The 26901-nt window shown below is 35.9% G+C and overlaps 1 protein-coding gene across 8 annotated transcripts in view; it reads left to right on the top strand.

The window, feature by feature from the left end:
- DOCK7 (dedicator of cytokinesis 7) overlaps positions 1 to 25670 on the top strand; it is a 190470-nt gene extending 164800 nt beyond the window's left edge. For 4 of the 8 annotated variants that reach the window (XM_086390303.1, XM_086390300.1, XM_086390305.1 and 1 more), the window contains 8 exons: positions 587 to 601; positions 8842 to 8967; positions 10719 to 10808; positions 10925 to 11161; positions 11493 to 11636; positions 12262 to 12368; positions 21785 to 21952; positions 25205 to 25670. In XM_086390303.1, coding sequence (XP_086246429.1) covers positions 587 to 601; positions 8842 to 8967; positions 10719 to 10808; positions 10925 to 11161; positions 11493 to 11636; positions 12262 to 12368; positions 21785 to 21952; positions 25205 to 25247 — 930 coding nt within the window. In that variant the 3' untranslated portion in view covers positions 25248 to 25670. Of the gene's footprint in view, positions 1 to 586; positions 2353 to 8832; positions 8968 to 10718; positions 10809 to 10924; positions 11162 to 11492; positions 11637 to 12261; positions 12369 to 21784; positions 21953 to 25204 lie in introns of all 8 variants that reach the window. The other 4 variants (XM_086390304.1, XM_086390301.1, XR_015160165.1 and 1 more) reach the window with 3 other exon arrangements.
- Positions 25671 to 26901: the final 1231 nt, after the last annotated feature.

Here is a 26901-nt window from a genome sequence, read left to right as displayed (position 1 = left end):
TTTTATTGTCATTTAATAAAATATTGGAGTTGCGAAAGATCATTAGAATTCTGGATCATAGCAGGTGGGTCTTTTTATAATCAGTTATACTGTTACATCTCATCGCAGCTTCCCATATGTTACACAAATTGCAGATTACACAGGTCAGGCCTGGAACATCTAGAGCCAGCAGCTTCCAAGAAACTTTCATCCATTTGTATCAAAGACATTTGGGCAAAATTTCAGTTTCTATTCCGGCTTACCCTGGGTACTTCAGTGAAGTGCAGCTCCCGTTAGTTAGTGATCTAATTTAGACACAAATGAAACAAGCACTTAGCTTTCTTTCCCCTAAATTTGTACTTTTTTACTTATTAAAGTTTTAAATGGTGAAATTTTAGCTTCTAGGTTTTGAACAAGCAATTTATAAAATTATCATAGGTCTTAAGCAAAGGAATATGGTGTTTAAAATACCCAATAGTGTTTTCTGTATGGAGAAGAATTTATGGTATATGGTTTCTTACACTACTGAACTTCCTTTGGCTTTTTTTTGTTCTTTTTAAACAGTTTTTTTTTATGACTTGCCCTTTTTCACTTTTTTATTATACAGAGTACTGGCTGGGAGGTAGGTAATGTTTTAGTTAGTTAAAGACACTAATAGATTGATTTGATCAGATTTCTTATGCCAATGCTTTGCCCACATGTGCTAGCTGTGGGCATTCTGTTGCTGTCTGCTGTCAACTGAATTCATTAACCAAAGAAATTTTGTTAAAATACTGTAAGTTATGTTAAGAAATTTGTTATTAAGAGGTTGTAGGCAGTGCATGGAAATCCATATGTTACACTAATGATATTCTTTGGTAAATGAGCCACTTTGTCATCACTTCAGTTTGTTTTTATCCTTTGAAGCATTTTCTTTCATCAACATTTACACACAAGATTTCCTTTGTTTAACCATATTGTTTCACCTCATTCTACAGAGGTCGATTTATGTGTTATTGCTCAGAGGTGTAAATATAAAATATTTCATCTGATCTAAGATGCTATCAATTGTAACATATCCCATTATTTCACATTCCTTTAAGAAAGATTAGAAAAACAAACAATCCCTGTGTATTAAACTCCAACATCCCATCAGTTGAAAAATGAATGCCAACTACAGAGATACTAAAATATGGGCAAAAAAATGTGCATCTTGGAATTGATAAGAGTATGTTAACCTGATCTTGAGTCACTTCACCTTGAGTATAAGTACTACTGAGGAATGAAATTCACTTTTGTCATTTTGATTTTGTTGGGGGGAGGGAAAACAGATTGAGAGAACTTGAAGTTTAATTTGACCTCATTTTCTGACAATGTTTGATAATTGTGTTCAATGAAGACTGTGTGTGCTTCCTTTTAGGGAGTAAGTATAATAGTTAGGCTCATGAAGTTATATATAAATCAAATCATACCTGAAAAATGCCAGAAAGAATTGATTACCTTTTTTAAAAACCTTTCTGAAAAGGAAAGAATTCTATAAAATAAAAAATTCTACAAAATAATTCATTTTGATGAGGTAAAGCAAGGTATTAATAAGACAATTTAAAGCTGAGTATTAATATTTGTTAATTTTTCTGCTTTGCCTTTCACTTTGTAGTCAGGTTTATGTTGATTAAACAGTTTAGGCTTTCTCTGTTTGCTTTTGCAGTTCTTGTTTTGAGACCCAGCTAGAAAACCTTCAGAATGAGTGTTACTATTGCATTCTCTTCCATTTCTGAATTAGTTGCCACCTTTTGTTTTTTGTCAGATGAAACCAGTACTTTTAATCTACCTTAGTTCCCCAGATTAAATGTGTATGACTTTTTTTATACCCAGTATAGAACGTCTCATTTTTGTGTCTCAATTAAGGCTTATATAGAGACTTTCCATGGTTATCTCTGAGTCATAAAGTTACTTATGGATTTCCTAACACAAAATGGAAGTAGGTGAAAAGTAAGCATGAAAGAAGAGACATTGAACCTCTGAGCAGTTTATTACTAGTCTGCTTGATGCTAAATCGACCCCTGAAAGGTATAATTTTCACTGGTTATGATTAATATTCTGTCATCATGTTTATTGCATGGTAAAAGTCACATGGACTTTATTTTCTTATTTATATTCTTGTCACTACCTTTCACTGGACCTTTAGCTTTGTAGCTTCTAAAATTGTTGCACGTTTGTTTTTTGCTTTTCCCTTGTAAAACTTAAGTGGATGCTTGCATTTTAAAAGTATGTTTGCTACCATTTGCTGCTTATTTGTTTTGAAATTTCCCTAATTAAAATGCTTTCTGTTTTCTCTTCTCTCTTGCCCCTGGTTGCTGACCCTACTCCCTACTTTTACTATTGTCTATTGTGGTAAGTTCCTATCTTGTGAATATTTTTCTTTTTGACTCTGGGAAAACTTCAGTAATTTCATTTTTTCTAAAAGCTATGGTTCCTAGCTAATTTCCTAGTATTCTTAAGGAACTCTCACTGGATTGAGATCCAGTAAGGATATCTGATACACTATAGAAAGGGTCTTTGAATTGATAGCTCTCTCCTTGATCTGAGCTTATATATTAGCACTGTATTTCATTTTTCACTGTGCTCCTTGATTTGGTACAAATCATTTGAGTTGGCAAAGCTTTTTAGGGCTGTGTGTGTGAGATTGTGTATGTGTGTGTAAAAGATAACTCTAAAACCTGGTAGCAAATTTGGTAAAATATTTACCATATAAAATAGCAAGTCATGAACCTTTCTTAAATCATGGTAACTATTACTTGCTCTGCAAATTTCAATATCTGAATGACTGTTTACTATTTATTTTCTCTTTCCCAAGTACATTTATTTTTCTTGAAATAATAGGGAAAAAAGTATGTTTAAAAATGTCTTACTTATAATTGCATTTTAAAATTATTTTTGGAGAAAAGAAATATTGAATTTCTATATGGAAAATTATAGCCATTTTATATTTTGTGTGCACATATTTTATTTTAAGATACATTTATCCATTTATCAAATAGTGAACAGTTTGTATTCAGAAGTAGATTAATGCAAGTTTATTATGTTCAGAATAATCATTCCCCAACTATTGATAACATAGTCACATAACACTTTCTCCGTTTTTTTCTTCAAAAAATTACAACATATTTCACCATCCAAGAGGAAATATCACCACTCTAGTAGGTATATATTATAGTCTCCAGCAAGGCTGGAGAAGGTGGGCTTAGCTTGTTTAAGCTGAAGTCTCTCTACTAAGTCACTAAAGAAAAATGAGGTATTCTAACTTTTGAGATTCAAGCATACAAAATAACTATATATTAACTCTTTTCATTGTACTGGATGGACATGAAGATGAGCCAATATTTTGGTTTTTATATGCTGAGAAATACTAGCCATAGTTCTGGTGAAGTGTCTCCCGTTGAATTTTTATATGCCCTAATCCATGCTCTGGAGAAGGGCATGGCAACCCACTGCAGTATTCTTGCCTGGAGAATTCCATGGACAGAGGAGCCTGGCGGGCTACAGTCCATGGGGTTGCAAAGAGTCAGACACGACTAAGCAACTAAACACAATCCATGCATGCTGAGGCTGCATGAGATAAATAAACTCATCCAAGTGAGTAAAGGGTAGAATGGGAAACAGCAAGTTTTAATAGGTGATGGGGGGCAGGAAGCTGAAAGAGTATGAAAAAAAAAAGCAAAAACTTTTACAATAAGTAGTTAAGTGTGAAAATGTGACACTCTAAAGAAGAAACTAGACCTGTGTAGGGATAAAACATCCATGAGCATTTATCTCAGGAGAGGCAAAGAGGTGAAGTCAGATATGACAAAGTAAGGAAAATGTGATGAGAAGAACCCTATGAAGAGGTACTTTCTGATAGTTGATGACTCCCTAATATTTGGTATAGACCCATGACTGAGCACCTGATGATGTGGTACTACTGGCTGGGTTCTGCCCTTTATGTTATTTCTGATGAGAAAAAGATATGGACAGCAAACATTTATTTATTAGATTATATTGGACATGATTATTTTTTCCTGGACTGGAACATACAAAGGTTAAAATTGAACATCTGATAAGAAATGTGGTAGGATATATCTTAGAAGAATATATTTGGTAAGTTTATGAAAATCATTAACCTGATTTTCATACTGGAGTGTGCAGAAAGGAGATGCAAACATGTAATAACAATTTCAGTAGAGACAGTGTTGTCCTATAGAGGAAGACAAAACTTAGGGAGGAAGGGACCCAGGAAATCTCAGTTACTCAGGGAAATTCTCGAAAACTCTCAAGGAAGACATCAGAGAAGTGAAAAATGGTTCAGGGATCATACTTATGTCCTCATATTTGTATATGAGTGTATGGAATACAGGGATTAAATAGTGTAATTAAGAGCTTGGACTCAGGTGTCAAATATACTAGGATTTAATGCTGAGTTCCACTGTTGGCTAGCAGTATGACCTTGGGCAAATTACTTTTCCTCATTTATAAAAAGAGGGTGAAAATAATGATATCTGAGAGTTGTGATAAGAATTGGCATAACCCATGTAAAGTGGATAACCATATCTAGTACATGTGAAGTGAAAGTGAAAGTCACTCAATTGTGTCCAACTCTTTGTGACCCCATGGACTATACAGTTCATGGAATTCTCCAGGCCTGAATACTAGAGTGGGAAGCCGTTCCCTTCTCCAGGGGATCTTCTCAACCCAGGGATCGAACCCAGTATCCTGCATTGCAGGCAGATTCTTTACCAGCTGACCAGGGAAACCCTGCTGCTAAGTCACTTCAGTCGTGTCCGACTCTGTGAGACCCCATAGACGGCAGCCCACCCGGCTCCCCCATCCCTGGGATTCTCAATACTTTAAAAATGTTGGTGATTATTATTTTTATTGTTATTATGATTATCATCATCATTACTATCACTATAATTACTTGAAATCTTAACACAGTTTAGCTGTGAAGTCTAAGAGGTGTTAGGTTCCCAGGTCAAGCTCTATGACTAAATAAACTGATAAAAGTGTATGTTCTTTAAGGGGAATAGATCTAACAGAAGAGAAGGAGATGACCCCTGGGAAACACTGGTCTGCCTATCTGAAAAATCAGTTAACGAGAGAAATGTATTAGAGAACTGTGGGTGAAGAGGAAAGAAGTTTTGGAAGTGACGTCAGTGTGGAAATATGCAATAGCCCAACTGAATGTTTCCTGCTAAATAAAGATAACAAAACTAGAAAAAACTTATTTGTCATAAGAGATTTCAACCACTAGAGACATGGATAGATGAGTAAATGGATTTCCTTGCTTGGGATGTAGTTTCATTATACACAGGATGGTGGAATCAGTAAGTACTGCTGAGGAAGAATAATTGGAGTGTGGGAATGGTGGGAAGTTCAGAAAGAATTCATGACATTAAAAGAAGATACTGCTAGAAAAATATAGACTAGATAGTAGGAAAATGTATTATTTTTTAAATTCAGAGGAAAAATGGTTATCATCCTGTGGTCCAAACCTCTGAAGAGGAAGTAAGATAAAGTGATATCTTTCTTGAAGATAAAGCTATATGAGTAAACTTTCATGAACATGATAGAGTCAATGGTTTTACATTAGGGAACTCTTTGTAAGTTGAAAATAAATCTCCTTACTCTACTGCACACACTCATTTTCAGTTCTAGTAACTCCTCTCTGATCTTATCTCCTCTGATCTTCTCCCTGCTGCACATTCTGCCTTACCACTCTAGCCACTTTCCTGTTCTTCAAGCACAGGAGGGGGGCTCCTGTCCTTTGCACTGGCTCTTTCCTCTGCCTGGAATGCACCTCCCCTGGAGAGTCACATGAATAACTCTTACACCTCCTTCACATCTTTGTTCACATGTCACCTGTTGGTGAGACCTGCCTGACCACTCTGTTTTGTTCACAGATATATCACCAGTGTCTAAACAGTTTGTAGACACATAGTAAACCTTCAATAAATATGTGAATGGATGCATGGTTACCTCATATACGTTGTTTAATGACTCTTACCTTCATTTTTATTCTTCTTCTGTCCCTCCCACCCCCCTCCTCCACTCCACCCTCCTTCCCTCCCCTCCCCCTAGAATGTGCTTTCCTTCCCTCCCGCATCCGCTCAGCCATTCTTTTAGGTTGCAGAATCCTTTCTGTGTGTCACCTCTTTTGTGACCTGGCTCCAACAGGATTTCTCTTTCCTGTCTCAAGACACTTTTTATTAGAGCTTATAACCTTTTGTATTGTAATTATTTGAATACATATTTTACTCTCTTGAGGAGCCAAGTCTTACTTATTTTTATTGTCCTATTCCTGAGGATGAGTCTGAGTAAACTCCGGGAGGTGGTGATGGACAGGGAGGCCTGGCGTGCTGCAGTCCATGGGGTCGCAAGGAGTCGGACACAACTGAGCTATTGAACTGAACTGAGGATGAGCAGTGGCCAACACATTACAAGCACTCAATATTCTTTTTTCCTTGAACTGAATGTCAGTATGAGAAAGTGAATAAAAAGAGTTTAAAATGGCTGCTCAGGAACTAGTTCAGTTTTAAGCTGCATTTATTGAATTTAAGTCCACATCCCAAGAGGCAGTGAGCCCACTGATCTCTACACTGATCAGATCAGTGTATGTTGTGTCTGTTTCTGGGATACCACACTTTAAAAGGTGCCATCAAAAGACTAATAAAGTGAAGATAGCATAGTGTGAATCATCATATGAAGATGATTGAGGACTGGAAAGTTTAAGGGAAACAAGTTCTAATAGCAGTTTTCAAATAATTAAAAGGTCATAATACTGAAGATTTGGAATAGAAATCTTAAACTAGAAAGCCCTGAGAGGAGTACAGCCAGGATAACAATATTTTAATATTTGTGCTTCCAAAGAGTAAATAAATATATTCATGTATGGTATTTTTTTGGAAAAAACAATCAAAAATTGTTAGTTTTCTCATGCCTTTTTTATTTTCCAGGCAGTGGGGCCTTCATTTCTTGATTATATTAAATATTGCTCCATTGGCTTGTTGATGGTTTTAATCCGAATTTTGATTGAATATATTTAACCTATCTAGAGAAATTTCATTTGCTATAGAAGTCAGTTAATTTTGTCTGTTAAAGTTTGAAATAATTGAAACAATTTTTTAAAATTAGAAACCTCCTTTAACTCTAGACACATTTTTCTTTAAAACTATATTTCTTCTGGACAAAATCTGGAGATATTTTTAGTCAATTGTATGCTTTTTTGTTTTGTTTTTATTATCAGAAGGCTGGTAAATTGAGGATCAGAATTTTCCATTTTGCTTTATTATCTGTTTCATTTGTAACTTATTTTACATACCCCCTCTGCCTTTGCAGTTCAGTTCAGTTCAGTCGCTCAGTCGTGTCTGACTTTTTGCGACCCCATGAATCGCAGCACACCAGGCCTCCCTGTCCATCACCAACTCCCAGACTTCACTCAGACTCCCGTCCATCGAGTCAGTGATGCCATCCAGCCATCTCATCCTCTGTCGTCCCCTTTTCCTCCTGCCCCCAATCCCTCCCAGCATCAGAATCTTTTCCAATGAGTCAGCTCTTCGCATGAGGTGGCCAAAGTACTGGAGTTTCAGCTTCAGCATCAGTCCTTCCAATGAACACTCAGGACTGATCTCCTTTAGGAGGGACTGGTTGGATCTCCTTGCAGTCCAAGGGACTCTCAAGAGTCTTCTCCAACACCACAGTTCAAAAGCATCAATTCTTCGGCGCTCAGCTTTCTTCACAGTCCAACTCTCACATCCATACATGACTACTGGAAAAACCATAGACTAGACGGACCTTTGTTGGCAAAGTAATGTCTCTGCTTTTGAATATGCTATCTAGGTTGGTCATAACTTTCCTTCCAAGGAGTAAGCCTTTGCAGTAAGAAGTAAATAAAGGAAAAATAAGTATGAAACTTACTAGGCTTAAAGAGAATTGAGGTATATAAACAGTCATGTGTGGCTGTGTTTAAAGGCACTACCACAAAATCCTTTGAAACATCTTTGTATCTAAAATGTAAGAATAGCACAAAAGGCTTCCACGTATTTTATCTTTATCAAGAGAATTTGTTTTCAAATCTTCTGTGTAAGAGTTAAGGTGACCTTAGCATACTTTGTACTTGGGATGAATGTGTGTGGTTAATGTATGCAGTGGGTGGTTTGGGTACTTTAGAAAAACCAACTCTTCTCAAATTTTTTTCTTCTTTCATTTATGTATTTTTTACTTCCTAATTCCATTTCTAGTTACTCTTAAACATAACAGTATTTTTTTATTAGCAGAGGGATACTAACTGTAAATCTTTTGCTTCAGTGCTTCAGGATGATCTTGACATTTACTGATCATCCACTCTGTGCCAGATGCTACACTTGGCTTCTAACTTTTATGATCTCATTTAAAATACGAAAAGAGATAGTAATGTAAAGGCTAATAATGGTAACTAAATATGTTAGTGTTGTTTTTAAATTTAACTTTATGCTCTACTTTAGGATGACTAAAACACAGTTTATTTTATACCAAGCAACTTTTCTTGCAATAGAGAAAATAAGTTAATTTATCTCAATTGTATGGACTTAGAAAAACATAGACTTATATGGGATGTTACTTGGTACAGTCCCTGAAAAATATATGCCATATGTAATTCGGTAAAAGCCCTAATTGCACAATGTTATTTGTTAGAAATAATGAAGAAAAGATTATTTTGTTACTTTCATTTGAGAAATAATAAAATATTGTGGTTTTGAATTAAAACTTTTGTTTTGAGAATTTTATACTCATAGCAATCTAAGCAGAATGTGCACGACAAAAAGTCTCTGTATTAAAGTTTCTCTGTTTTCCTACACCTAGGATGGTAAGCGGATGTTTGGCACCTATTTTCGGGTCGGTTTTTATGGAACTAAGTTTGGGGATTTGGATGAACAAGAATTTGTTTACAAGGAACCTGCAATAACCAAACTCGCAGAGATATCTCACAGATTGGAGGTGAATACTGTGGTGGTTCAAAATTTCATCCTTAATTTGTATTTTCTATGATGAATAGACTTTTCAGATCCAGATCTAATCCTTTAATAAGCCAGATCCTGCCAAATAATCTACTCCTTTTGGGTATGAGGCTTTTTATAGGTACAATAATATTCTCTTGAATTTTTAAAATCTTTGATAGCAACAGTAAAATATTATTATTAACTTGATTTTTTGAGGGTCTATTTTCACACATATTTTAGAAACCCTGTATCTTTTAGAATTACCATGATTTGTGGAGAAATGTATATAGTATTATCCACATTTTGTAGAAAAGGTTATAAGGAATTAATAATCATGGAACTAGAACCCCAAGATATTTCTGACCCAAGTGCATTACCTTTTTGGGTTAACTGATTCCCAGTGAAGTAATCTTTAGAACTTAAAAGCTTGAAATTATACTTTAAAAACACTTCTTAGAATCCTTTAACCTTTATACAGATACTTAATTTTCAAAATAAACGATTAACTTTAATATTGATGAAACTAACCTGTCTTTTCTGCTATAGTTGTTCTTTCCAATCTTTCTGTGTCCTTGTTACTCCAAGTGTGGTTCATGGACAGAATCTGCATTGACATTACCTGGGAGATTGTTAAATGCAGAATCTCAGACCCCACTTCAGACCTTTTGAATTAAAATCTGTATTTTAACAAATCCTCAGGTGATTTGTATAGACAGAAGAGTGTAGGCTTGTTTTTATTCACAGATGATGTTAATTTCTTCAGCGTTCTGTTCTTATTGGTGACTTCACAGGGCTCAACTTCCACAAACTGGTTTTAGTTGTGACTTCTTGTTTTTTCAAAAGCCTATTAAGTCTTGGGAAATTTTGAGACAGTATTTTTCAAACTTACTGAGTCATAAAAGTTATCTTTGAGGTAGGAGTGTCTGTTCTGCTTTGAGGATTGAGACTTAATTTTTCCTTTTGAAGAGCTCCATCTTTTGCCCATGCTGCCACTCAGGGTCATATGGAAAAGTCACTACATTCTTGACCCAGGGTTACCTTTTCAAAATCTGAACTTACACAGAACTTCAACAAGTTAATGTTTTTATTTGGAAATTCTGGAACATTACATTAATCATTCAGAAAAATGAATGCTTGTTCATTGACTCATGCCTGTAAGAAGTCAGGTTACATCAGACTCTGAAAGTGAAGTCGCTCAGTCATGTCCAACTCTTTGCAACCCCATGGACTGTAGCCTATCAGGCTCCTCAGTTAATGAAATTTTCTAGGCAAGAGTACTGGAGTGGGTTGCCGTTTCCTTCTTCACGGGATCTTCCCGACCCAGGGATCGAACCCAGGTCTCCCTCATTGCAGGCAGACACTACCGTCTGAGCCACCAGAGACGTCCAATATCCTATACACATCAAATATAATGAATTTTTTTTGTCTCTTCTTTCTGTTCCCTTTTTGGTTTTCTTGAGGATCTCTTGTGGAATCCTATATTTTCATTGGTGAAAATTATTTTTATTTTGTGTTATTTAAAGTGAGTAAATGGGAATAATATCAAATAAATATGGAGTGAGAGCCTGTTAATTTGATAGGCTAAATATAAATTCTGTTAATGTAAATAATTATTATTTTGTAATCATTGACACCATCTTATAAGAACTTACTAAACGGCTTCATTTGTTCAGGAGTCTCCCTCAGAGGCCTTCTCTGTTTTCTACTACTGTTAACTTCATGTGAAAGATTTCTTTTTCTTTATTTTAGGGATTTTATGGAGAAAGATTTGGAGAGGATGTAGTTGAAGTAATCAAAGATTCTAATCCTGTGGACAAGTGTAAATTAGATCCTAACAAGGTATGATTGACAGACTGTGATGCCCCATAGATGCATCTTTGAGACTCTGATTTTGTTGGAGGAAGACTAAACAATAATTTAACAGTGAATAAATGAAGAACTTTTTCATTTCTCAGGCCTATATTCAGATTACCTACGTGGAACCATACTTTGACACATATGAGATGAAGGACAGAATCACATATTTTGACAAAAATTATAATCTTCGTCGTTTCATGTACTGTACACCCTTCACTTTAGATGGTCGTGCCCATGGGGAGCTTCATGAACAATTCAAACGGAAGACCATTCTGACTACTTCTCATGCCTTTCCTTACATTAAGACAAGGGTCAATGTCACTCACAAAGAGGAGGTAAGACTCCAAAGAGGGAAAAAGAATTAGTGGAACAAATACATTGAAGCCGTGTGAGAACAATGTGGACATAGCATTGTGTATGGTAACATACTAGAATTTGACCCATTTTTAAGTCATTAACTTTCAGCTTCTTTTCTAAGTCCCTCATTCACCCTCAGCTTATGCTTTAAAAGTTTTTTTTTTTTCATTGAATGATCCAAAGTTTCAGGATATATTATTAGATAATACTTCATAGTTGCCACTTTTTTTATTTTAATTGATTGTGTATAAAGCTCACTAAATATTTTTCAATCAATCCACTGGCCTAAATAGATGTTATTTCACCCAGATCATCTTAACACCAATTGAAGTTGCTATTGAAGATATGCAGAAAAAAACTCAGGAGTTGGCATTTGCAACACATCAAGATCCAGCAGACCCAAAAATGCTTCAGATGGTCCTCCAGGGGTCTGTAGGCACAACAGTGAATCAGGTGGGAGTGTTTGCTAATACTGTGTGATTTTAGTTATAAATGGAATTTGGAATGATTACAGTATTATATTTTCCAGAAATCACAAATGTGTTACATCAAGTGAAAATATGTTAGAAGTAGTTGCACAGACACTGAAAATATAAGAGGTTAAACTGAAATAAAGATTTTAAGGCCTTTACCTCCTAAAAGTATATGTGATTTAGAGTTTTTACTTCCAAATGATATACTTACGCACAAAAGATTACCTTTAATTCCAAATATCCTCCTAATATTATGAATGCTTTGGGGAAACTGTTTTCGCAAAGTAAAGTGTCTAATAATCAGTGGACTGACAGCTGATTGTCCATAGCCTGATAACTGTTATATCTAAGATAAAGAATATAAAAAATACAAGGCAAAAGGCATTAATGAATACAATAGTTAGTGCTTTGTCTCCTACTCATTTTCTTTGAAATATGAAATAATAAGTTAATTGCTGTGGGCAAAAGTATAGATTTGGCATCGGGATGTATTAAGCTTAAATGCACACATCTTGGTGCTAAGAAAAATGGATTTGGTAAATTCTATTTCTGTGAATATTTAAAAAACAAAAACATACTTTTTGTTTTATTTTCTTATTTTACAGGGGCCTTTGGAAGTTGCCCAGGTTTTCCTATCGGAAATACCCAGTGACCCAAAGCTCTTCAGACATCATAATAAACTGCGACTTTGCTTCAAAGATTTTACTAAAAGGTATTCAAAGTTTTCTACATAAAGATACTCAAATTGAGAATGTCTAATCCACAGTTTGATATGAGTCATAAGGGATTATTGAAAGGAGAAACTATAGGAAAATGGTTCATAATGAGACGTAGTCTGAGTATAACTTGCTACTCCATATGTATTTTATATATATATATGTATCCGTGCCCCCCAATTCTCTATGTAATGCCATGTTTTAAATTTTGAAAATGAGAGAAACCTCGATTCAGGAAATCTTTAACTTGAAACTATTATTAGTTTGACATTTAACTAGTTAACTTTGAAAGCTGTTATTTATTTTGAACATTCAGTGTGAGAGTTTCTGTCTCTCTTCCCTCAGAAAACATACAAGCAGCAAACTTGGAAGCAAAAAATTTGTCTTCAGATCTTATCCTTATATGTCTCTTTTCCAGGTCACTTAATCTTTATGATCCTCTGTTTTTAATGTATGAAGTAAGGATATAATATCTACCTCACACAGGGAGATTGTGCAAATTAGATGAAATAATACTTGGATGAATTGGGGCCTCCCAAAACACCCCCAGATGGGATGATTTGCTAGGAGGACTCAGTGGACAGCATATAGTCATATACATGGCTATGGTTTGTTAACAATGAAAGAGTTGAAAGTAAAATTAGCAAAGGGAAAGGGCACGGGGTGAAGTCTGGAGGAAACCAGGTATAGGCTTCCCTGGGTCCTCTCCAAGGGTGGTCACTTAGACGTGCTGATTGTTCAGCAAAGAATCGTGGCAGCATGGGGGAAATCATGTCCACCCGGGAAGCTAGTAGAGACTCAGATGCCAACCAGGCTTTTTGTTGAGGGCTAGTCCAAAATCACTGCAGATGGTGATTGCAGCCATGAAATTAAAAGATGCTTATTCCTTGGAAGGAAAGTTATGACCAACCTAGATAGCATATTCAAAAGCAGAGACATTACTTTGCCAACAAAGGTCTGTCTAGTCAAGGCTATGGTTTTTCCAGTGGTCATGTATGGATGTGAGAGTTGGACTGTGAAGAAAGCTGAGCGCCGAAGAATTGATGCTTTTGAACTGTGGTGTTGGAGAAGACTCTTGAGAGTCCCTTGGACTGCAAGGAGATCCAACCAGTCCCTCCTAAAGGAGATCAGTCCTGAGTGTTCATTGGAAGGACTGATGCTGAAGCTGAAACTCCAATAATTTGGCCACTTCATGCGAAGATTTGACTCATTGGAAAAGACCCTGATGCTGAGAGGGATTGGGGGCAGGAGGAGAAGGGGATGACAGAGGATGAGATGGCTGTATGGCATCACCGACTCAATAGACATGAGTTTGGGTAAACTCCGGGAGTTGGTGATGGACAGGGAGGCCTGGTGTGCTGCGATTCATGGGGTCACAAAGAGTCGGACACGACTGAGCGACTGAACTGAACTGAGTCAATAGGTATCTTCTCCCTGACAGTTAGCAAAATTCCAGACTCCCAAAAGGAAAGCTGGTATTTAACAGAAACTATAGTGTTTATATAAAATGTTCAGGCACAGTGAGCCACTGTTTCTGCATATAATAGGAACCCTTCCCAAATCCAGATTCCCAGACTGTAACCCAGGGCCAACCTTGCAAACAGGCCTTTTTAGGATAGCAACCTCAGGCCTGCCGTTACCTCTTTTGCTTCACAAATAACATTTGGCATATAATGAATAGGTGTTCAGTAACTGCAAAATTTTGAAACAATAGGGGAAAAGAATCAACAACTTGATACTGATTCCTGCTTCACTCACACTATCAGCACAAAAGAGGAAATGATCATTTTACATGGTGATGTCAGGGAATATTTCACACAGGAATTAACATCATAAACAAAAGTACAGAGTACAAAGTATTAAATGTTGCTGTTGTGTCTAACTCTTTGTGACCCCGTGGACTTTAGCCTGAAGGGCTCCTGTGTCCATGCAATTCTCCAGGCAAGAATACTGGAGTGGATTTGCCATGCCCTTCTCCTAACATCATATATGGACCTTTAAAATTAGAGATACCAAGGAAGCATTTCATGCAAAGATGGGCACAATAAAGGACTGAAACAGTATGGACCTAACAGAAGCAGAAATATTAAGAAGAGGTGGCAAGAATGCACAGAAGAACAATACAAAAAAAGATCTCAATGAATGGGATAACCACAATGGTGTGTTCACTCACCTAGAACCAGACATCTTGGAGTGTGAAGTCAAGTTGGATCATAGAAAAAGCAAGAGATTCCAGAAAAACATCTACTTCTGCTTCATTGACTACATTGAAGCCTTTGACTTTGAGGATCACAAACTGTGGAAAATTCTTAAAGAGATGGGAATACTAGACTGCCTTACCTGCCTCCTAAGAAACCTGTATGCAGGTCAAGACAACAGAACTGAGCATGGAACAATGGGCTGGTTCCAAATTGGGAAAGGAGTATGTCAAGGCTGTATATTGTCACCATTCTTATTTAACTTTTATGCAGAGTACATCATGTGAAATGCTGGGCTGGATGAATCACTGTCTGGAATCAAGATTGCTGAGAGAAATATCAATAACCTCAGATATGCCAATGACACCACTCTTATGGCAGAAAGTGAAGAGGAACGAAAGAGCCTCTTGATGACAGTAAAAGAGGAAAGTGAAAAAGCTGGCTTAAAACTCAACATTCAAAACACAAAGATCATGGCATCTGGTCCCATCGCTTCATGGCAAATAGGTGGGGAAACAGTGAAAATAGTCACAGACTTCATTTTCTTGGGCTCCATAATCACTGTGGATGATGACTACAGCCATGAAATTAAAAGACGCTTGCTCCTTGGAAGAGTATGACCAACCTAGACAGCATATTAAAAAGCAGAGACATTACTTTGCCAACAAATGTCCATATAGTCAAAGCTATGGTTTTTCCAGTAGTCATGTATGGATGTGAGAATTGGACCATAAAGAAGGCTGAGTGCCAAAAAATTGATGCCTTTGAATGGTGGTATTGGGGAAGACTCTGGAGAGTCCCTTAGACTGCAAGGAGATAAACCAGTCCATCCTAAAGGACATCAACCCTAATTATTCATTGGAAGGACTGATGCTGAAGCTTCCATACTTTGACCACTTGATGCAAAGAATCAACTCATTGGAAAAGACCCTGATGTTGGGAAAGATAGAAGGCAGGAGGAGATAGGGGTGGCAGAGGATGAAACGGTTGGATGGCATCACCAACTCAATGGACATGAGTTTGAGCAAGCTCCGGGAGATGATGAAGGAGAAGGAAGCTTGGCGTGCTGCAGTCCATGGGGTCACAAAGAGTCAGACACAACTGAGCAACTGAACAACAAAAACAATGGACCTTGAAAGACGAATATTAGTTTTTCAGTCAGAAAAGAGGGGAGGGATATACTAAAAACAAATAACCAGCATGAGCAAAGTTTAGATCTGTTCTGAGAAAGATGAATAGTGAAGCTGGAACTGTAGTCTCTGAAGACAAGTAGTCAAACACTGGTGGAAATAGACTAAGTACCATTAAGTAGATGACTTGTTAACTAGCGAAGCAGCATCAGAACCATAGTCAGAAGCCAGTCTTGGACTTCCTATTCTGGTTTCTCTTATGAACTGTGGTTTCTCTTATCAAATCATTCACTGAAAGGGTTTATTTGGGTAGCAGTAATTTCACATTACAGCACTTTGTCATCAGGAAAATAGGAATGCTAACTTGTTCAAGTCTCTCAAGACAGTATTTTATTCTCACTGCAATAGCTGTCATTAATTGTTATCAGTTACTCCTGCATGAACATGGTAAACATCTTTTTAAAAACTTCAGATAGCTTTATTGGAAGTCTGGGATTTTATAATCTGATTATTGAGCTAGATGACCTTATCAGTTTGGTTATAGAAAACATGGCTCCTAATGTATGTTGAAGATGAACGACCAGAGTAAAGAAAGCAAGCTTCTTTTTGTAGAATTGACTGACTTCTGTTGTGACTGACATATACACACTATTATATATAAAATATCTTCCCTTGTAGCTTAGTCGGTAAAGAGTCTGCCTGCAGTGCAGGAGATCTGGGTTCAATCCCTGGGTCGGGAAGATCCCCTGGAGAAGGAAATGGCAACCCAGTCCAGTATTCTTGCCTGGAGAATCCCATGGACAGAGGAGCTGGCAGGCTACAGTCCATGGGGTCGCAAGAGTCAGATACAACTTAGTGGCTAAACTACCACCACCACCAAGGACCTAATGTATAGCACAGAAACTACTCAATACTCTGTAATGACTTATATGGGAGGAGAATCTAAAAGAGTGGATATATGCATATGTACAACTGATTCACTTTGCTGTACACCTGAAACTAACACAGCATTGTAAATCAAGCATACTCTGACAAAAATTTTTTAAACATTGATTTTATTATTTGGGACGTTTCAAATACAAACCAAAAAAACCCTACTGTGATTGTGAGCTGGATGATCTTGGAACAATACATACTTCTTTAGGTCATAGATACTAATAATGCTTATTTTCTTTCTATTTTTTGGGGAATTTTTACTATTACTACAGTTCTAAAACAGATGTCCTCTTTTTTGTGTTTATTTATGATAAGGTAATGAATTCGTATAGTTTGCAGGTCTCCTTAAGGGTTACTATAAAGAAGGTTTTCTCTTTTAAATTACAAAAAGGCAGAAAGCCAGACTACATGTTTTAAACCTTACAAGTCAGCGAATACTGTATTTTTGATTTTTGTGTGTATATATTTTATGTTAATATGCATATTTGTTCTACCACAACTGTTATATATATAAATTCTTATTTTTTCAATTAAGGTTAAAACTATTATTCTAATAGTTGTATTATCTCATCAAAGATCTGAATTTAAGTTGAATTTAAGTGTGGTATAGTAATGAAGTGTATTTTTTTTCTTTTGCCAAATTAAAGTATTAAGCTCAAGATTACAGAGCCAAAGTACATGAGCATTTTTATCGGCTCCTAATATGTAATCTGTTCCAAAAAGTTCTAAGTAGTAACAATGCCAAGAATGCAAATGTACTACTAGTTGCAGTACACCTTACTTTATGTAATGCTATTTAAATATGGTGTCTCTTGTTAATCAGTTTAAATGGTACTTCAGCTTGCATTCTTTTATTCCTAAAAACAATAAACATTTTTTTTTTTGTATTTACTCTTTACATACTCTTAGGTATATAAGCTCTAGAACTATCTCTTGTACATCCAGAAGTAAAGAAATAGTTGAATAGTATTCTTTATAACTAAAAAACGACAACAAAACACAAAACCAGGAGACAACCAAGATATCCATCAACAGAAGAGTAAATAAATCATGGCATATCCATAGGTTCAATTTCAACCAGATAATACATCTTTTTCCAAAGTGCGTAAGCCAGATTTAAATTCTCACCAGTAGTGTTTGGGAGAGTTCCTATTGCAATGTAAAGTGGAAGTGAAAGTGAAGTCGCTCAGTCGTGTCTGACTCTTTGCAATCCCCTGAAGTGTACCAGGCTCCTCCATCCATGGGATTTTCCAGGCAAGAGAACTGGAGTGGGTTTCCTTCTCCAGGGGATCTTCCCGACCCAGGGATCGAACCCAGGTCTCCTGCATTGTAGGCAGACGCTTTTGATATTATCTGACAACCTAATTTTTACCAATCTAGTGGGTATGAAATAATATGTAATTATAGTTTAAATTGGGAGAAGGCAGTGGCACCGCACTCCAGTACTCTTGCCTGGAAAATCCCATGGATGGCGGAGCCTGGTAGGCTGCAGTCCATGGGGTCGCTAAGAGTCGGACACGACTGAGCGACTTCACTTTCACTTTTCACTTTCATGCATTGGAGAAGGAAATGGCAGCCCACTCCAGTGTTCTTGCCTGGAGAATCCCAGGGACGGGGGAGCCTGGTGGGCTGCCGTCCATGGGGTCACACAGAGTCGGACACGACTGAAGTGACTTGGCAGCAGCAGCAGCAGCATAGTTTAAATTTCCTTTTCCTGGATTACCAGCGAGGTTGAACATCTTGTCATGTGTTTATTAGCTATTTCTCTTTCCTCTCTGTAATGTTCAAACTTCTTTTATTTGCCATTTTCCTACTGAATTCTTTTCCTTACTGATTTCTAAGGGTATTTACATACTGGAAACGTAATCCTTTATCATTTGTATCACAGACATCTTTTCTGAACTTGGGGCTTAGCACTTTTTTTTTAATAAACAGAAGTTGTTAAATTTAGTATTGCAAAATAATTCCATCTTTCTTGTTACGACTCTTGCTTTTTGTGTCTTAAGAAATTTTTTACCCAAGGTCAGAGTATGTTGACTTCCTAAACATCTATATAATCAGATCAGATCAGATCAGATCAGATCAGTCGCTCAGTCGTGTCCGACTCTTTGCGACCCCATGAATCTCAGCACACCAGGCCTCCCTGTCCATCACCAATTCCCGGAGTTCACTCAGACTCACGTCCATCGAGTCAGTGATGCCATCCAGCCATCTCATTCTCTGTTGTCCCCTTCTCCTCTTGCCCCCAATCCCTCCCAGCATCAGAGTCTTTTCCAATGAGTCAACTCTTGGCACGAGGTGGCCAAAGTACTGGAGTTTCAGCTTTAGCATCATTCTTTCCAAAGAAATCCCAGGGCTGATCTCCTTTATAATGGACTGATTGGATCTCCTTGCAGTCCAAGGGACTCTCAAGAGTCTTCTCCAACACCACAGTTCAAAAGCATCAATTCTTCGGCGCTCAGCCTTCTTCACAGTCCAACTCTCACATACATGACCACAGGAAAAACCATAGCCTTGACTAGACGAACCTTTGTTGGCAAAGTAATGTCTCTGCTTTTGAATATGCTATCTAGGTTGGTCATAACTTTCCTTGGGCTCTCAAATTAAGTATAGCCCAAACAAAAGGGGAAGAAGGCAAAAAAGGCCTTTTTACTTTTAAAAACAATTCTTTCAATTGATTTTTGCATATGCTTCAAGGTGGGGGCCAGTTTGATTTTTGTCCATACTGATAACTGAATATGATGTGAGATAGCAATCAGATTTCTGTTCCCATATGGTTGTGCAGTTGACCTGGCGCCACTTATTTCAAAGATTACCCTTTCTCCACTGCTTTGCAGTGTTAATACATCAAGTGCTCACTTTGTGTGCATCAGTTTCTAGGATTTTTTTCTTCCATTGTTTTATTTATCTCTTTGACTAATATGCTGTCTTAATTACTACAGCTTTATAATAACCTTTTATATATGATAGACCAATTCCTCTCACATTTTGTTCAAGGAAAGAGAATTAACTCTTCCAGTCTATGAATACAGTACATTTCTCCATTTACTTATATCCTCTAAATGTTTTTCTAAAATTTTTCTGTAGAAACTTTATATTTTCACTTATTCTTTGGTATTTGATATTTTTATACTTTTGTTAATGGTATTTTTAAAAATTACATTTTGGGGGACTTCCGTGGAAGCCCAGTAGTAAAGAATCTGCCTTGCAGAGCAGGGGCCATGGGTTTGATCCCTGGTCTGGGAAAATTCCAGTTGCTGCTGGGCAACCTAGCCCATGTGCCACAATTAAGACCCAACACAGCCAAATAAATATTTTTAAAAAATAAATTTATTTTCTATTTGCTGGCATACAGAAATACAATTTATTTTTACATGCTTTACATGAGAATATTGCCAAATTCACTTGTTAATTCTAATAATTTATATGTAGAACCTTTTTCTTACTGTACTGTTTAGGATCTCTAATAAACTATGCTGAATAGGAATAATGATAGAGGGCATCATTTTCTTATTTCTGATCTAAAAGAAATTTTTTCATCGTTGAGTATAATGTTTTCTTCATGTATTTTGTAGATATTTTTAATTAAGTGAAATAAGTTCCCACCAGTTTTTAGTTATGCTACAAGTTTGTCATGACAGTATTTTAAAATTTTATAAAGTGGATTGTGTGTAGGGAGTAGGGATGTAATATAGTGTTAGGACAGTTTCTTATTGTTTGGGAGTTTTGCAACTGTTTTCGTGGATGAGATTGAATTACAAGTTGTTTCTTATAGCCTCCATTAAGTTTTGATATCCCAGCCTTGAAAAGGGAGTTTGAAACTCTTCTCAGGAATAGGTCTTTATTCCTCCTATAGTCTAGAATAGTTTTTTATATATTCAGAATTGTTGTGCTACAATGGGATTATCTGTCCTTAGACTGTTAAGTAGAATTTGCCTGTTTATGTTTTCTCTGTGGGTAGATTTGTGATTTGACTGATTTGATGTATTTAATGGTTTTTGGATTATTCATATTTTTACTTGAGTGTTTTGGTAAATCTAGAAAAGCAGAATTTCAGATTTATTTACATTAAATTATACCTAATATCCTCTGTGCCTGTATAAACTTCTGCTGTATTTGACGTCTCATTTTTCATTTCTAGAAGAGGATACCTGGCCTTCTTTCATTTATTCTTGCCAGAGTTTAGTCTATTTTTTTAGATTTTTCAAACAACCATCTTCTGCATTTTTTTAAATGTAGAATTATCATACTTTAAAATTTTGTTTTCTTCCTTACACTTAGAGTTTATTCTTTTCAAATTGCTGGTTAGCTCTTCAGTTTTAGCCTTCTCAGTATAAGCATTTAAGGCTATATATACATTTTCCTCTAAGTATCACTTTAGCTGCATTCTACAAGCATTGATATGTATACTTTTTTAAACATACTTTTTCCATTTATCTATTGGAGTCCAGATAGTTTTTTTTTTAATATCTGAATTGAATAAGCAATCTCAATCTATTCAATTTTTGTTTGTTTCATTAATAAGTCACGGCCTACTCTTTTGTGACCCCATGGAGTATATAGCATGCCTGGCTCCTGTGTACCTTGGATTTCCCAGTCAAGAATATTATAGTGGTTGCCATTTCCTTCTCCAGGAAATCTTCCCAACCTAGGTGTTGAACTTACATCTCCTGCATTGGCAGGCAGATTCTTTACCACTGAGCCACCAGGGAAGTCCATCTATTAATTTAAGAAACTTCTATTTGAATACAGGCAAACTACTGTGCCAGATGCCATTGAGTAAATAAGTATGGTTATATACCTTAAAGAACTTATAGTCTAGTGGTGATATGTGTGTGTGTGGGGGAAGGGGGTGTCAGATTTAATATTAAAAAATACGTAATTTTCAATTGTGAAAATTGGAAGTGGAAGGTAGATTTTAAAGAAATCTGTTGAGCCCTGCTTCCCTACCCTAAACCTAATTGCAGGAGAGGATGTTTCACATAAAACAGAAAAACTGAATGCCCTCATCATAGTGGAGATGTATGTGTGTGTGTGTGTGTGTGTGTGTGTGTGTATATATGTATATATGTATATATATATACATATAGCAGTAAGCCTTCAAACTATGTCAAAAGAAATCTTTTGCCGACACACTGTTTTCCCTAGGTGTGAAGATGCCTTAAGGAAAAATAAGAGCTTAATTGGGCCAGATCAAAAGGAGTATCAAAGGGAACTGGAGAGAAATTATCATCGCCTTAAAGAGGCCCTACAGCCTCTGATAAACCGAAAGATCCCTCAGTTATACAAGGCAGTATTACCTGTTACCTGCCACAGGTATGCATGTTTTTTTCTATTATTTTGTATCTTCAGAAAAATGAAATCCACTTGAATTATTTAATAGTGAATGTATTTACCTTATATTAAATGGCTTAAAATATTATGTCTTCTGAAACCTAACAAGTCCAACTTTTGTAAGCCTTCTATCAGCTATACCTGAATCAGCCTACCAGATAAAAAGTCTGTGAGAAAGAGAATAATAAAGTCAAGTTCTCATACTAACCAGGACACCACACATAAGTTTCATCTCCTAAAACTGTTTCTTCTAATGTCCTGTCAAAGTTTCTGGTATTTCTGTTGAGAGAATTTGCTAGAATATACTGAAGCCAGGTATTCATTTCCATTATCCCTGACAGTAAATAGTATATAATATGTCCTTCTAGATTTGGATCAAAACAGCTAACTGCACTGAGTATCAAGAAAGCTTCACTATTTCCTTTATTTTCTCAGTGCGACAAAATTAGAAGTGGAAATAACTTGGAATTTTCTACAACTGATCCTAATTTGAGTAGATAATTTAATCTAATTTTAGACTTCTCTGTAAAATAATACTTGCCTTGAAGAGGTTGTTGTGGAAATTAAATGGCATGTAAAGTCCCAAGGACAGCTCTTAATATTTTTACTTTTAACCCCTGAATTCTGGACAGGGCATGATAACTGCTAAAAGTAAACTGCATTCTTTGCGTTTTTAAATTAGAATGTACATACATCTCTTGAATAATTATGGCACCAATATTTTACCACCCCCTTTTTAAAAAATTATAACAGTGAAGCTCTTATACTTACTTGATCAAATATTTGGAAGGCATTTGAAATTGCTTATATAAATAGCATGTATACTATTGATACATAAGAAAATTAAGCTGGCTATTTGATTATCTGGTAATATTCCCTGTTCTTCAGTGATAGAATATTTGTGTACTTCTAAACCTCTGGAAGTGTATAACAAATGCATGCTGTATGTCATGTCCCCTGCAGGGAACATGTAGACAGACCATGTACAGGAACAGGAGACCAAACGGCCTGTTTTAGAAAATTCCACGGATGGAGGAGCCTTGTGGGCTACAGTCCATGGAGTCACAGAGTCAGACAGGACTGAGCGACTTGACTTTATTGTTACAATGATGCAAGACAGCCTAGGTGGTTTCCTCTTGAAACTCTTGTTGGGAAGCAACACTAGTCCCCTCCACTTTTGGCTTCCTTTTTAGTCTTTTTGGAATGTCTGACTACTTCTTGCCTCTACCTACCTTCACTAGTCTTATATTCATTGGTCAAAGGTCCTGGGATAGAGTGCTGGGTCCCTGAAATAGTGAGGTGTCCTAATGCTAGTCTCACTTCCATCAAATTTCTCAAACTCCTTTTAGTGGAAAGACTATTGTTTCTGTCTGAAGGAAGCTTCCCTTACACCAGTATCCTGAATTGTGCCTTCTTCTATCATGGTTATTCCTCCAAGCTTTAGTTTTTAGTATTTGCAGGCAGTTTTTTTGAGTTTAGAAAATACTTTTTCTTGATAAACTATCTTCCAAGACTGCTATTTTCACAAAATAAAAACACCAAAACCAAGTTTTGAGATTCAATGCTGAATACAATCTCTTTGTATCTGTCCTCTCCTTTCCTAGAAATTGTAAATCTTAAGACATTAACGTTAATGTTAGGAAAGATAAGCAAAACTACCTTCTAAATTTACTTAAAATTTTTTTTAAATTTAAAATTATTTTCAAATATTTAAATTTAAAAATTATTTTAAAAATAATTTTCTAAATTTATCCAAAAGTCTGCAAGCAATAAATGCTGGAGAGGGTGTGGAGAAAAGGGAACCCTCTTACACTGTTGGTGGGAATGCAAACTAGTATAGCCACTATGGAGAACAGTGTGGAGATTCCTTAAAAAACTGGAAATAGAACTACCTTATGATCCAGCAATCCCACCGCTGGGCATACACACTGAGGAAACCAGAATTGAAAGAGACACGTGTACCCCAATGTTCATCGCAGCACTGTTTATAATAGCCAGGACATGGAAGCAACCTGGATGTCCATCAGCAGATGAATAGATAAGAAAGCAGTGGTACATATACACAATGGAGTATTACTCAGCCATTAAAAAGAATGCATTTGAGTCAGTTCCAATGAGGTGGATGAAACTGGAGCCTATTATACAGAGTGAAGTAAGCCAGAAAGAAAAACACCAATACAGTATACTAATGCATATATATGGAATTTAGAAAGATGGTAACAATAACCCTGTATGAGAGACAGCAAAAGAGACACTGATGTATAGAGCAGTCTTTTGGACTCTGTGGGAGAGGGAGAGGGTGGGATTATTTGGGAGAATGGCACTGAAACATGTATAATATCATATATGAAATGAGTCACCAGTCCAGGTTTGAAGCACGATACAGGATGCTTGGGGCTGGTGCACTGGGACGACCCAGAGGGATGGTATGGGGAGGGAGGTGGGAGGAGGGTTCAGCATGGGGAACACATGTATACCTGTGGCGGATTCATTTTGATATATGGCAAAACTAATACAATATTGTAAAGTTAAAAAATAAAAATTAAATTAAAAAAATAATAAAGATGTTCCCATGACAAAAAAATTATTTTAAAAAATAATTTCTAAATTTAGAATTTAAAAAATAATTTTCTAAATTTAAACTCTTCTAAAATTTATTGCAAATTTTAATAGAAAATCCTATTTATAGTAATATATAATGGTTCATTTTATGAAATAATTTAAAAGTCTTAGTTTTAATTTCTGTTATTATAAATATCATAAATAATCCACATAAACAAAAGCTTCCTTGGGGTCCTCAATTTTAAGAGTGTATAAAGGACCTAAATGCCCAAAACTTGAGAACCACTGATTTAAGGCTTAGAGTTTACTATTTTAAGTAAAATACCTGTGTTTTGCCTTTTAACCTCAAGTAAATCTCCTGAAATCTCTCCCATTGCCCCTTAGTACCTGTTTAATCAAATATCTAGTACATTTATTGGACAAATGAATAAATGATCAATGGACTTGGACAGTGTCACTTCAAATCTATCGAAAAGTCTACAAGTTAGAATATATGGAGCAATAGTGTGTAGGATGAGCATGTAAGTTGAAAATGAAGAGCTTTGCTTGCAAAAGTTTTAAAGTTAATAAGCTTTTGGTGGCAAAACTTTGAGATATCTGGCCGAAAACATGTAAACATTTTAGACGATTATATAAAAATTGTTTACTCATATTCTTTCATTTTCTCTCCAGAGATTCCTTCAGTCGAATGAGTCTGCGCAAAATGGATCTCTAATTTAAATGCACTTGTTTTATTCATTTGAAAAAAGCCATGTATTCAATCAACACTGAGTGTGAAAAGAATTTAAGAGCTATTGAAAAAGACTTGGGACTTAATTCTGGAAATTATAGCATTAATTTACTCATGGAAGAATGCAGTGGCCAAAATAATATCAAATGGCAATTGGTGAAGTTTGAGAATCATGGCTGTGGTTTCTAATGTTCTGGTAATATGCTGTCCTTTTTTAAAAAGACATTTTAATGACTCAAAGGTACACTTACATTTACCATTATTTATACCATAGCTAACGTTAAATTTATTTACTTTAAGTTTGTATTTTTTAATTTATATTACCATTTATAGATTTGTTTGGAACCATTTTAAATGTAGTAATGCTTATTTTAAAGGTACTATTAAATATGTGAACGTTTACACTAATTAAAAGACTTAAAAATTTTTTTATTGATAAAAGCAGAGAATGAGTTAGAGTTGATTCAAGAAATAGTTGCAAAAATAGCAAAATGAAAATCATAATTGACAGTCACTTTATGGGCCCACATAATAGCTCCAGATTAAATAAATAGGTGGAAATAAGTTGATAACTGGCTTAAGTCTTCAGACTGGTTTCTAAGGTATTTTCCAGACACCCCAAAATGGTATTTAGAACTGCAGAAGTAACTACCTGATAACTTCTCTCTATAAATGATTATATACTAGGATAGCTAATACCCAGTTTGATCTCTGACTCAACCTTATAATAATGATAGTATGAGCTGACTCTTAGCAACTAAAATGAACGACTCCTGTTTCAAATTAAATAAGCCCATCATCTCATCAGTTTTTACTCTTATGCAACTAAAATGAATGATTCCTGTTTCAAATTACATCAGTCATTTCATCGGTTTTTAGTGATCTAAACTGATGTTAGAAATCTGCTTTAAACTTATTTACATCACCATAAAAATAAGAGTTAGTGTTTGATTTTAATCTATCAGGTGAATAAGAAGTTATATTTTTTGATACTTGTATAGATTTTACAAAGTACATGTATAAAAGGTAAAATTACCTGTCAAAGTTGAGAGCTAATTAAATTGCAACTTTTATGATATGAAAAACTAATTCAGGTTTTTTTCAACATATATTTGGCAAGCTTTTCTAAGGAAGAGTGTATTAAGGATTTCTGAAAATGTCTGAACATTTTTTCTTTGTGCAGTTTTAGGAAAGATCACTTGTAATCTGTCCCTTTGATCTACTGACCACTTATATGAATCACTGAAGAACTGGTCAAACACGGTACTTTCATTCTTCTAAGAGCATAGATATGATGGCTAATATTCCCTGCTCCAGCCTATCTTTTTAACCCGGCAATATTATCTAAAATTCCTCTTACCTACATCAATTCAAAGACAATCTCAGAAAGGTTTTTCAGGTGAGTTACAGGTGAACCAAAATGGGTCAACTAGGGAGTCAGAAAAGCATAACCTCAAAAATATATGAGAACAGAGGATCCAGATGGACAATAAGGAAAGGCAGAGTCAAGGACAGAAACTCTTTAAAGCAAGCAAAAAAAGGTAACTTATTTACATAGTCTCCTCTTAAGGGTGGGGGGTGGGGGAAGAATATTAAGTAATTCCTAGGTCATTTCTCATAAGGTTACACATATATGAGA

This window comes from Bos grunniens, chromosome 3 (genome assembly GCF_055505025.1).
Source record: "Bos grunniens cultivar Pamir isolate PY7600 chromosome 3, Bosgru_T2T1.0, whole genome shotgun sequence".
Lineage (NCBI taxonomy): Eukaryota > Metazoa > Chordata > Mammalia > Artiodactyla > Bovidae > Bos > Bos grunniens.
This window is presented reverse-complemented; position numbering and strand designations above follow the sequence as displayed.